This window comes from Magallana gigas, chromosome 4 (genome assembly GCF_963853765.1).
Source record: "Magallana gigas chromosome 4, xbMagGiga1.1, whole genome shotgun sequence".
Lineage (NCBI taxonomy): Eukaryota > Metazoa > Mollusca > Bivalvia > Ostreida > Ostreidae > Magallana > Magallana gigas.
In genome coordinates, this window is record NC_088856.1 from 18947532 (window position 1) to 18960421 (window position 12890).

The window sequence follows — 12890 nt, forward strand, 5'->3', positions numbered from 1 at the left end:
TGTACACACAGTCATAGATTCTTTGGAACTAAAACAGAATAAACAAAAGTATACACGCCTAGAATCTATTTATTTATTTGTTTTTGATTCCTATCATCAGGTCATAAAACGCCTACTGGGACAAATTCGATTGGTTGATTTTTTTTTATTTGAAACATGTGTCTGTTCATTAAAAAATGCAACCAAAACCATTATTACTAAACCATAGGTCATATGCAAATCTTTAAATTAGTTTTTCGTACAATTCCAATAAACTGCAATTAACATGTGATAAGCGCTCGTCGTTTTGTACGGGCAATATGACATCTTGATGAATAACAAACTGTTACCCCTAGCCTTAAGGGTGGATGCGCAGCCATCTTGTACATTTGAGAATGAAAATATTCCTAATACTGACTTGTTTCTGTCCAAAACCTACCAAATCTGTTGTGGGAGGATAAATATGCAATAAATATGTGGTTCTACATATTGTTTTGTATGCAAATTATGCATACAAAAGTAAAATACAACTAAGAACTGCAAAGCTAGAGACATAAATTCAATATTTAAAAATATGAAAAAACATGAAAGGAGGTCATTGGTGTCGACTCTACAATCATTTGTTAAGAAAAAGGCGAACGCTTGTTTATTCAAGTTGTAATTTTGTCTCAAAAAGGGTACCCTATTCTTAAATGGGCCTCAAAAACTATCAATTATATTTAATTTTTCGACCATATCCCAGTTCTAAAAAGAATTTACTTTAATCAATTCTTAAAGAAATGAAAAAACAAATTTTGGATTGGTTTAGGGCTGTTTGTCACATTTAACACAGATTTCTTGAATTGACATTAATTTCTTAATTAATTTTCTATGAATATTTAACGTCAATGTTCCTCCATAAACACAGCAGTTCCTATTATAGACTGGCTTTTTCTTGCTTGTTATAAAAATAGATCCCATGCCGACTGATAAAAATAGGGTACTTTATTTTGAGGTAAAGTTACAATGTTAATGCGCAAGATTCATACATTTTCTAAACAAAATGGTTGTAGAGATGAGATCAATTAATTAACCCCTTCATTTTTTTCTTTAGATATTTAAATCTTTAAAAAAAAAAGTTTGTAGCTGCGCACTTCGACAGCTGTTTAAAGTAATTAAAAAGGCATTGTCCTCTTCTTGTATGCATAATTTGCTTACAGAACAACATGTAGAACCTCCTATTTATTGCTTTTGTATCTTTTGGCGAAAGTTTTGGTCAGTTTCGGGCAAAACAAAGCCAGTTCAAGAAATGTTTACATTCTTATCCTCAACTTACAAGATCCCGCACATCTCCCTTAAGGGGCAAACTGGCTTGTTTCTGCCCAAAACTGAAACAAATATGTTGCCTAAAGGTGTAAAAGCAATGAATATGAAGTCCTACATATCATTTGGTTTAAAAAGTATGCTATAAAGAACAGGACAATGCTTTTTTAATCTTTCAAAACATCTTTCAAACTGCGCAGATACAGACTTATTTTGAAGATTTAAAAATCTTTAAAAAAAAAAAAGGAAAGGAGTTCATACGTGTCCTCTCTACAACCATTTGTTGAGAAAAGGTTTAAATCTTGTACATTTATGTTGCATCGTTGCCTCAAAAAAAAGGGTACCCTATTCATTGCTTTTATATATTTTGGCAACAGTTTGGAAGGAAAATTTCGGTCAGAAAGAAGCAAGTTCAAGAAATGTTTACATTCTTATCCTCAAATGTACAAGATGTCCACACATCCCCCTCAAAACTGTAGCTCGGTTATGATTTTATTGTCCCCCGCCGCAACGCGGTGCGGGGACATAGAAATGCCGGGCGTCCGTCCGTGGGTCCGTGTGTCCGTGGGTCCGTGTGTCTGTGGGTCCGTGTGTCCGTGCGTCCGTCCGTCACACTTTTTTGTAAGCGCTCTCATGCCTACAAATTTTGACGGATTTTCATTAAATTTATACCAAATGTTTATACCACTATTACCTTGGTCAAGTTCGAAAATCAGCATTGGTCGATACTTTTTGTTGGAGTTATGGGACTTTGACCACAATAATGACTCTGTTTTATCCAAAAATCGACCTTGTAAGCGCTCTCATGCCTACAAATTTGTACGGATTTTCATTAAATTTATACCAAATGTTTATACCACTAATATCTTGGTCAAGTTTGAAAGTCAGCATTGGTCGATACCTTTTGTTGGAGTTATGGGACTTTGACCACAATAATGACTCCGTTTTATCCAAAAGTTGACCTTGTAAGCGCTCTCATGCCTACAAATTTGGACGGATTTTCATTAAATTTATACCAAATGTTTATACCACTAATACCTTGGTCAAGTTCGAAAATCAGCATTGGTTGATACTTTTTGTTGGAGTTATGGGACTTTGACCACAATAATGACTCCGTTTTATCCAAAAGTTGACCTTGTAAGCGCTCTCATGCCTACAAATTTTGACGGATTTTCATTACATTTATACCAAATGTTTATTCCACTAATATCTTGGTCAAGTTCCTAAATCAGCCTTGGTCGATAGACTCGATACTAGTATACTGCTTGAACGGCGGGGGACCCAGGAATTCTATTCTTGTTAGCTTTGTAAAACACGGAAACATTCTAGGATGAAAACAACAACCAAAGTCTGATAGATACGAGGAATAAAGAACACGCAGAACCTTAAGGGGAATGTGCAGTCATCTTGTATATTCGAGAATACGAATGTAAATACTTCTTTAACTGGTTCGCTTCTGTCTGAAACTGACCAAAACCGTTGTAAACATCTGAAAAAAAATATGAAAGGGTTCCTCTTGGTGTTCTCTCTACAACCATATTTAGAGAAAAAGTTTGAATCTTGCACATTAATTTTGTAACACTGCCTCAAAACAGAGTACACTATTTTTTATCAGTCGGTATGGGATCAGTTTTTAGAACAACAAAATCCAGTTTATACGTTATATTTCCTTACAAAAATTAATGTCAATTCAAAACAACCAGTGTTGAATTTGATATACATCTCAAAGCCTGTCCCATGATTGTTTGATGCGGGGTTTTTTTTTTGCAGTTCTAAAAGTATATATTAAAGTGAAGAGTTTAAAAAAGAGATAGGGGTCCAAAAATGATTGTCATAAATTAAAAAAGTAGACGTTATATTTCAATTAAAATATATCTTCAATGTACCTCCATTGAAACATACAAATATATCTTGTGGGAATTGCTAGTTTTTATGCCCATTTTAAGAATAGGGAACCCTACTTTGAGATAAAGTTACATCTTAAATATGCAATCATGCAAATGGTTGTAGAGAGGACACCATTGAACCCCTTCATAATTTTTAAAGATTTTTAACTCTTCAAAATAGGCCTGTAGCTGCCCAGTTTGACAGATGTTCTTAAAGGTTAAAAAGTCATAAGATTATCCTCTTCTTGTATGCATATTTTTCAAACAAAATAACATGTAGGACTTCATATTTATTGTTTTTGTATCTTATAGCAACAGTTTTGGTCAGTTTCTTGGCAGATATTAAACAAGCAGTGCAAGAAATGTTTACATTGATTTCTTATCCTCAAATGTACAAGATGGCCGCACATCCCCCATTTAACTATAAATAAAAGGAAGATAATCTGGAAAAAAAGAAGATTACAACTTACAAACTAAAAACATGAACATACAGATAAATGTATACAAGAAATACCAACCTTCTTAAGAGTCAACATGATTTAAAAAAAAAAAGCTTTAAAACATAATATATAGTACTCAGTCTTCGTTAAGACAACAAAACTCTAGCTCATGTCCTTTCAAAAGAATAGTAAAAAACGGAGTTCTTGTGTTTAATGAATTACCGTAAAAGCAAGCTGGATTTTGAACATAAAGGCTATTTAAGTACTCTTTTGACCATTACGTTTTTGAAAATGTGACTAGTAAATAAAAATAGGGGGACGAGATAACTTAAATACTTAATGTGTTTTAAAGTAACTATATAAACAATATACAATGTATGTTAGTTACATAATGTATATATGCACCTTTCTGTTGGATTCAGTCATTTACATGCTCTCTTCAATGCTGTAGACCAACATGCTACTGCATACCCTTTACTAGACTTTATCCTTTTCTCCCAAAAACAAGTGATCACACTAAAACAGACGAGTTACATGAGATCCCATACAAGATAAATAGACATGTACATGGATTTTCAACTTCTGATAACATTAAGAAAAATATAGAGTAGGAGGAAATGTTTAAAAACCAGCTCGAAGACTCAAAGACGACACTTTGTAGAAGTTTGGCTAGGTCTAAACATCGATAAATCTAGGATCAAGTCTATTTCTTTACTACGACCTTAAACAGCCAGTCATATCATCAACAAATCGTCAATAAAGGGAAAACAAATTTGGTTTTCCATATTGCAGAATAAATTAAAGATATTAATAATTCTTAAAATAAGGAAAGCATAAATTTGTTACCAGTTCACTTATTGTCTTAAGAATCAGGGATTCATGAGAACTATAAAATCAGGAAAAGCAAAAGTAATCTTATTTAGCAAAATTTTAATGTACGTGCACACCCGGTGTAAGCATAATTTACAGCTGAGTTATACTTGATAGAATCATCAAAGTGGACAGGTTTCTGTGTCAACCTTATCACTTATCAGTTGCTTCCTTCGCATGAAATTGAGAAAGAGAGGTTACATTCGTATAAAATGTCTATATTTTTACGTAGCGTTGACATCTTTCTAGAATCCTCTGTTTATCCGGAATCGATACTCATTTGACTCGAAAGTTAGTTTTCGTTGTTTACATTTTGACCTACAACTTTGTAAGTATGACATCGATAATACAATAATAAAACAACCTTGGTGCATTTATTTAATGGTTTCTAAACAACTTGGGGAAAAAGTTATTCGGTAAAACTATTGATAACAATTATAAGACTGCATTATATTAATTAGCAGTATTTTAATGTACATGCACAACAATCTGATAGAGACAGATTCGAAGTGGACAGGTTTCTGTGTCAACCTTATCAATAACTTGAATAAGTATATAATGTGGGGATTGCAGAATAATATAAGGAGAACATGGACAGTGTGTGTAGTATGCAATATACACATGTACATGTATGTAAGCAGAGACATAAATAAATGTCTCTGATGTAAGCATGTGGTACATGTGTGCACGATATGGGGGTTTGCTCAAATATTGAAAAAAAATCATATTACTATTTGATTATATAGAACTTGTTTTAGCAGACGTCTAGTAAAGTCAGTAGTGATATCACAATTTTTTTACATGCCTTGAGCAAACCTTAGTTTTGTATAAACAGAAGGCTAATTGGTCTGTTATAAACTAGTCCTATAAACTGTATTATACTAAATGTTTCATTGTGCAGGGCATTTACTTAGAAACCATTGAGAGCCAGTGTTGACAACTCTCACGTGTGTGATGCTGGTGGATGACCATTGTGATGTGGATAAGACACAGGTACAGTAGGAAAGAATACCTACTGGTGTGTGACCAGTTCTTGCAGAGTACCATTTCTCGCCAGTGCATTGTTATGTCACGTCATTTTATCAACACATAAAATCATATACGAAAAATGACATAACAATGCACTGGCGGTAAATGGACTGGTACTCAGCAAGAATTGGTCACAAGCCAGTAGAGTGTATCATTATTAACATCTCTGAGTCTGGTAGACTAGAGTCCCAAAGACTGGCAAAGATGGTGTATCCTTGTTTTTATGTGAACCACCACTGATGAATAGCACAGTGGACAGTCTGCTTGCACCATTTTATAGTCATATATCTTGTAATTATCATATTTTATTTATAACTGTTCATTTCTCATTCATAAAGCAGATCTTTGTTTGTAGTAATACATTAATTTTGTATGTACAAAAATACACTGTATAACTTGTATTGGGAAAGTGGTACATATAGTATCATAGCCTGTATGATAACATCTGTTATTTAATCTTTTTAAAAGTTTAAGATTCGCCATTCCATACTCAACAAGATCATGGTCTAGGCCACTGAAGAATCTGAAGTCTAGACACAAACTCCATTCGGCACTGAGAGAGTACAGCGTCACGACCCAGCCAGGGGCTGTAGATTCCCTGTCCGTCATGTCCTCAGACAGGCACCAGGACCTCAGGGACATATTCAACACAGCCATATCATCTGTACTCCCAGCCAAAATGATAACAAGGTAATAATATTGCATCTTTCAAGTATTTGTACTCAATACTCTACACATTATATTAGATAGAATAACTTAACATTTAATAAAAGTGATGGAACCTCTAATATGTAGAATACAGTTCTGTAAACAAACGCAGCACCTAATTTTTGGGAACTAGCCTTATCCACAACTGGTTTTTTTTTTTCATTACAACTATATGGCAAATACTGGTCCGCAGTGAGAAATATTTGCGACAATGAGGCACTCACGAACCCCTTAGAAAATTTCTTGCACATGAATAAAAGTTGTTTTACAGTATCAAAACTTTTGTTTGTAAAGCATTTTCATTAAACTGTCAACTAGTATTTTTGATGAGTGGATCTTTAAATGAACGTAGAGCATAAAATAAGTAATATTTTACCTTGATTTACAAATCTTTTCTTTTTTTATTCACAATTCAAACCCCAATAAAACTATGAAAAAAAATTAATACTATAACACTTTTAATAGTTTCATACACATGTAGTTTGCTGGAAATTGTTCACCTGATAACCAGTCCTATACCTTACATCTTACTGTATCTGTAATTTAAAAAACTACATGTATAGATATACATGTACAAGTATGAGTATGTTCAGTTGATGAAGTTTGACATGTTTGCAGGGCTCTAACTGTGAAGGACAACACTCTCCATGTCGGGGGGAGGAAGTATGAACTGGACAACAATGTGTATGTGGTGGGGTTTGGTAAGGCGGTGGCAGGAATGGCCCGGGCCGTGGAGGATCAGCTCCACCACCACATCATTGACGGCATCATCAGTGTACCGCACAGACTCGGCACGACTCTCAGGGAACTTGGCAAAGGGTGAGGCACTCACAACCTCACAGGTTTTTTTTTTTAAAACATCAATAATTGTAGTTAATGAATTAGAAAAAATGATGTACATGTTCATATGAATCTTGTCTGCTTTTCATGTGTTTTGTTTCTACAAATTGTTATATGTTTCTGCTGACATCATGCACCCTGTTTTGCTCCTGAATGTGGCTCGTGTTTCCAATTTTTTTTTATCTTACGAAACTCTGTTCACAAGCCTTCTAAAAAATAGTTCAAATTGTGTTCTTCTCTAATGTATATTTTACTATATATGTGGCTGTTCATTCATGAAAATGTCTTAATCTTGGAAAGAATAATCTTACCGTGACCAAACAACACTCAAGTTAAACCAAGTCCATAGGACATCTGTCATTTTAATGGTAGAGAATTCTATCTATCTTAATCCATGTTCCATTCTCCTAATTTCAGTGATCTATGGTTGAAGGAGAACACCAAACTAAAGGTGATGGAGGGAGCGAAGGGAAACCTCCCTGATGCTGATTCTGAGAGGGCCGCCCATGCCATCAAGAAATTAGTGACCAGCTTGACAGATAGACACATCCTGATCGTGTTGATATCTGGTAATTATCACTAGCTGATAATTGCTCATAGCACTTCATAATGTGTGGTTGTTTTGTCTTAGAATTACAGTGGAGATTGTTTAATCTGATGCATGATAAAATAGTAAATACTGACTGGTAAAATAGAATTTCTGAATAATGTTTTATTAATATTTTTATAAAGAACTCATTCTTTGAGTATTATGAGGTGATCGAATACGATCGGGGTGTTCAAATGAAACAAAGGGCTTTTGAAAGATTTGATCATGCCCGACCGTATTTGATCACTTCATAATGTTCAAGGAATGATTCCTTATTACTTGTATAATTTTCAACAATTTTACAATAAATATCAAAATAGTCTTTGATGAAATATACTGAAGTATATGTTACAAAATTGATTTGTAGTGTTATCACATACATGCAGAGACACTGGAAAATGTAAATAAGTATTGGTAGATATTAATTATATCATTTTTTTTTTTACATGCAATTCAGATTAGGCAACCTTCAATGTATACATGTTAACAGTAGTATATAATGATTGATAGTTTCATGTTTTACAGTCGTGCTGTGCACTGTGAAAACATTCTTCACTTGTTTTATGTTTCACAGGCAGCACAAATAATATTTAGAGCATTAAATTATAGATAAGACGATGGTTTGTCTTTGCATTTTGTCAAAAGTTTATGCCTTCTTGCTTTTCATTCTGTTTAGCATAGAAGCTTGCACGTAGTCGTAATCTTGTCTACGTGTACTTTGTGAAAGAATCAAATGCCAGCATATGTTGGGTCCAGTAGGTGTACATGTTTTGACGCTGTATAGAATATAACAATGTTATCATCTTATGCAAATGAATAGGTCCATATCGAACAGGTCCCTGATGTTAAAGATAATTCTTTTTGAATACAATATTTATAAGATAATTTCCTCACTATAATAATTATTATTAGCAATATAATGATTATAATTTTTATAAAAATAATAAATTATTAAATGATTATAATTATGATTTTATTATAGTACTTGGAATTATTTTATTGTAAAAAAATATTTCTTCAATGTCTGCATATGGTGCCTGCGCATATGATATACAAATCTTGTAAAATAAATTTAGTAACAAATTGTTTTTTGCAAGTTGGGTAGGAACAACAATCTAACTGTTGATATAATGATATGTGTATTCTTTTTTAAATAACTTAAATAAATAAGATGCAATTTTATTTTGACAATGCTTTTGCGTTCTAGATGATACATCAGGTAACCTTGCCTATAACTAATCAATGTGGTAACCTGGTATATGTATGTCAGTTTTATAACAGCACAACTTTTTTCCGATTTCTTTTTATAATTCATCGCCTATACATTACACTAGCATTCATTCCTATATGTGTATTGGACGATTGATTAAATCAATATGAGCTGTATTTCTCAGAATCTTGTTTTGCTGCAGAAAAGTGCTTTTAAAATAAACCAGCATATAATTTTAATCTTATTGGTGAATGGAATGTTTAAGGTGTTATACATGTACATGTACATGTAATTTATCATATGAAAGTTTTCTGAAAATTGCAGCTCGTATTGATATTAAATGTATTGCACTTTCATTTATTTTCTTGCTGATATAATTGCAAAACGTAGACATAACACTGTAGATGCTTGACAGTGTGCGACTAATCGTTGATGTGTGTTATTTATATGAGGGTTGCGTCCCTTTAACCGTGTAGTGTAGTTCTGTGTGTTTACTCTTCAACAATGTGGCATCGTTAAAGGCCACTTCAAAAGGACGTTGCGTTATAGCTGAACATCATTTCTTTCAACTGAACAGGGTTGAAGTCTTTCTCGATGCTCACTCGACTGAGGTGTTGGTCCTCCGCTCCTTTTTGTTTCTGTTTATACTTTTTTCACTTGGTACATTGCTCTTGTAAGACGTTTAGAAAATTCAAAATATTTGTAACTACATATGTACTATGAAATTGCTGAGGCTGGTAGCTGGCCGTCTGCATACATACAGTGTATGTAATAAAAATAAAAATATCTTATTATATCTCTTTGTACAAGGTTTTTATTTATTTTCGTGTATATTCACTCATATTTATGTATTAAACAAGAACTGCACATTCTTTTTTTTCAAATTTAATACATGTACCTGTATAGATCTGTATTATAGAATGATGTAGCATATATTTACAAACTAAAAAAATGACTAATTTAAAAAAGGATTTACTCCTAACATAACTCGTACTGCGATCTGTGCAGGTAATTGTGATTGTCATAAAAACTTTGTCAGTGGGTATCCGACTTGTAAATCGTGATATATTTGCCCAGCGCTTTATAAATTTGTATCAGTAGAAGAGTTTTTTGGTATCTTTACAGTTTATTTACTATAAGTTATGCGGATGTGTACCTGTCACAGCTCTTGCCCTAAACATAAATAGACGCACTGCGTTATCGATGATCTCATTTTTTCTCTCTAAAGGTGGCGGATCGGCTCTTTTACCCCTGCCCTGCCCTCCCATTACGTTGGAGGAGGAGGCGGCGCTGACCAAAACCCTGTCCCAGAACGGGGCCACCATTAACGATATGAACACCATCAGGAAACACATCGAGGAACTCAAAGGCGGTGGGCTGGCAAAGGCGGCATTCCCCGCGCAGGTACGGTCCGAATGAATGTCATATTCTAAAACTTGGATTGGCCTGACTGATGAGACTTGGCCTCGTTTGTATTTGGTCTCATGCGGATTAAAAATTCAATGCTTTGGTGTGTAAAAAAGAAATGAAAAAAAAAGAAGTTTTCAAATACAATTCCAGGCAATTGTAAAATGTCAAAACATTTTCAGAAACTTGTTTTTAAAATACGAAGACGGTTCAATTTGATTGGGAAAATGTAACATGCAATTTGATGCATATTTATAGACATGTATTTGTTTTATTTGTTAGGTGATCTCATTAATTCTTTCTGACGTTGTTGACGATAAAATGGACATTATTGCTAGCGCACCCACCGTTTTCGACATTTCGTCGCCTCAGATGTGTATTGATATTTTCAAAGAGCTCAAAATACAGAAGCAAGTACCCGCTTCCGTCAACGAATTCCTATTTAAGAAATCCGTCGAGTTTGCAAAGATGCCATCACTGAAAAAACCAGAGGCCGGATATTCTACACCATGGTCCAAGTTTCAGCATGTGAAAAACGTCATCGTAGGAAACAACAGCATGGCCACGAAGGCCGCCAGAGATCGGGCGGAGGAACTGGGACTACTTTCAATCGTGGTAAGTGCATCTCTGGAAGGGGAGGCACGCAACGTGGGCGAACTATTTGTAGATATTGCGAAGTATATAGCATTTATGTACAATTACAAGCCATCGCGTGATGGCGGGTCTGTAACACTAGTCCAGCTGGAGCTTAAACTCGCGCAGTTTGGTTTCGAGAAAAAAGTGCTGAATGATTTGAATTCTCTGACAAGGAAAGCTCGCAACTGTCGTAAAGGTGTTTGCGTCGTAAGCGGAGGAGAAACTGTTGTAAAGGTCAAAGGTCAAGGAAAAGGTGGACGGAATCAGGAAATGGCGCTTGCTTTTGGAATAGGGTTGGAAAATGCGCGTGTTGAGGAAGAAAAATTAAACCGGTTCTCGATCGAGTTTCTGAGCGGCGGCACGGACGGACAGGACGGGCCGACGGACGCCGCCGGAGCCATAGCAGACGACAACTTAATCCAGAAATGTACGCTAGAGGGCGTGGAGGCGGAAACTTTTCTGGAGAACAATGACAGTTATACGTTGTTTTCGGACCTGGATGACGGGGCATACATTGTCAAGACGGGTCTAACCGGCACTAACGTTATGGACATCCAGGCCCTGATCGTTAGACCCAGGAACCTTGATGACCTCTGATCTTGACCTCGATCTAGGTTTTTTCACGAGTGACTTTTTTTAAGTGACGAAATTAAACCGCTTTACATATTGTACAAATAATTACGGAAAACATATTATGCAATCTATTTTAACACGGGTGATTCAAATTATTAAAAAATTTTTTAACTGGATACAGATTTTTAGGGGTTAGTTGAAGAGTTAGTGCAATGTACTTTTATAGAGCAACTTTTGTTTGTATCTTCTTAACTACGTAAACAATAGGTTTCATTTTAATTTATTTTTGTACAGCGAAATATACAACTTAACATGTGCCATAAACAAGACGCTTTGTTTAAACATAGTGCTACATTACAGATGCTGTGTTCTTTGTTGTCTTAGTGCAACTCTTGTACAATACAAGCACATTATTATATGACTGTTGCAATGCAATGATAAGAGTACATTTTATGAATATTCTGATTCAGGATCAAATTCAGATATTCCAGGAACTGACACAGTTAAAAACCAAGGGGAATCTGTTGGTAACAGTGTCATTGAAATGATAATTAGATGTCCCTTGTGTATGTATTGACGTGAACGTATTTCTATTTATTTATAGACGGTGCATTCTGATTATTAATTGCGCATGTGTGACCTATATTACTCAAAGGCGGAAGTTATTAATATTACACCCAAGAGACAAATTTGATGTTGAAGTTGCTCTTCCTATTAAGATACTTTGATCACATGAAGTTAATAGTGTTTAATTGTTCTTAATAAATAGTTATACATGAACATGTATATGAAAGAGAAATAAAACTGAATGATCTATATTTTTATGCCGTGAAGAAAATAAAATGTTTAATGGAAGTTTTGACGTATAAATTCCTCTGACATGCGAACAATAGACTTTGATATATGGACATAGTTGATCTGAAAATTATCTCGACCTAAGAATGAATTCTTAGTTGTGTATGTACATCTGACGTTACACTGTAATTAACTGTCACCCAAACTCATTAACTATTAGCATTGCTGACCCTAGTGGAGTAAATCACTCGACGGGCCCCTAGAAATGTGCACATATATTGTCTTGTATACATATAGGTAATATGTACTGTTGTTTAATTGGTATGAATCTTGTCTGTCTTGGTGATGTATTAAGTTTTCTATTTTAAGAGCAAGAGATCTTGGCTATGGGGAATTACTGTAGCCCAAATCAGCGAATATATAACAAAACTATTCCGTGTGTTCTCATTTACATCGATTGAAATGAATGATCGATTTTAGGAACATAGATATATGATTTCATTAATTTTATTAGAAATAAAAAATAAAGAAAATGAATTTGATATATATATATATATATAATGCAATAAATGAATACAATAAATTTATTTCCTTTATCTAACTTTAGGTATTTTGAGCTGACCCCC

At 34.4% G+C, this 12890-nt stretch overlaps 1 protein-coding gene across 2 annotated transcripts; it reads left to right on the top strand.

Moving 5' to 3' along the window:
* The first annotated feature begins 4779 nt into the window (after positions 1–4779).
* LOC105331636 (glycerate kinase) lies at positions 4780–12851 on the top strand. 2 transcript variants are annotated; one of them, XM_034448607.2, is made up of 8 exons: positions 4780–4805; positions 5379–5470; positions 5975–6196; positions 6833–7033; positions 7472–7623; positions 8851–8862; positions 10082–10257; positions 10543–12851. In XM_034448607.2, exons 2-8 carry the CDS (start codon positions 5442–5444, stop codon positions 11491–11493), a joined length of 1743 nt encoding a protein of 580 aa, XP_034304498.2. In that variant the 5' UTR covers positions 4780–4805; positions 5379–5441; the 3' UTR covers positions 11494–12851. The 2 variants fall into 2 exon arrangements, with proteins under 2 accessions (XP_034304498.2, XP_034304501.2); XM_034448610.2 differs by lacking the exon at positions 8851–8862.
* Positions 12852–12890: the final 39 nt, after the last annotated feature.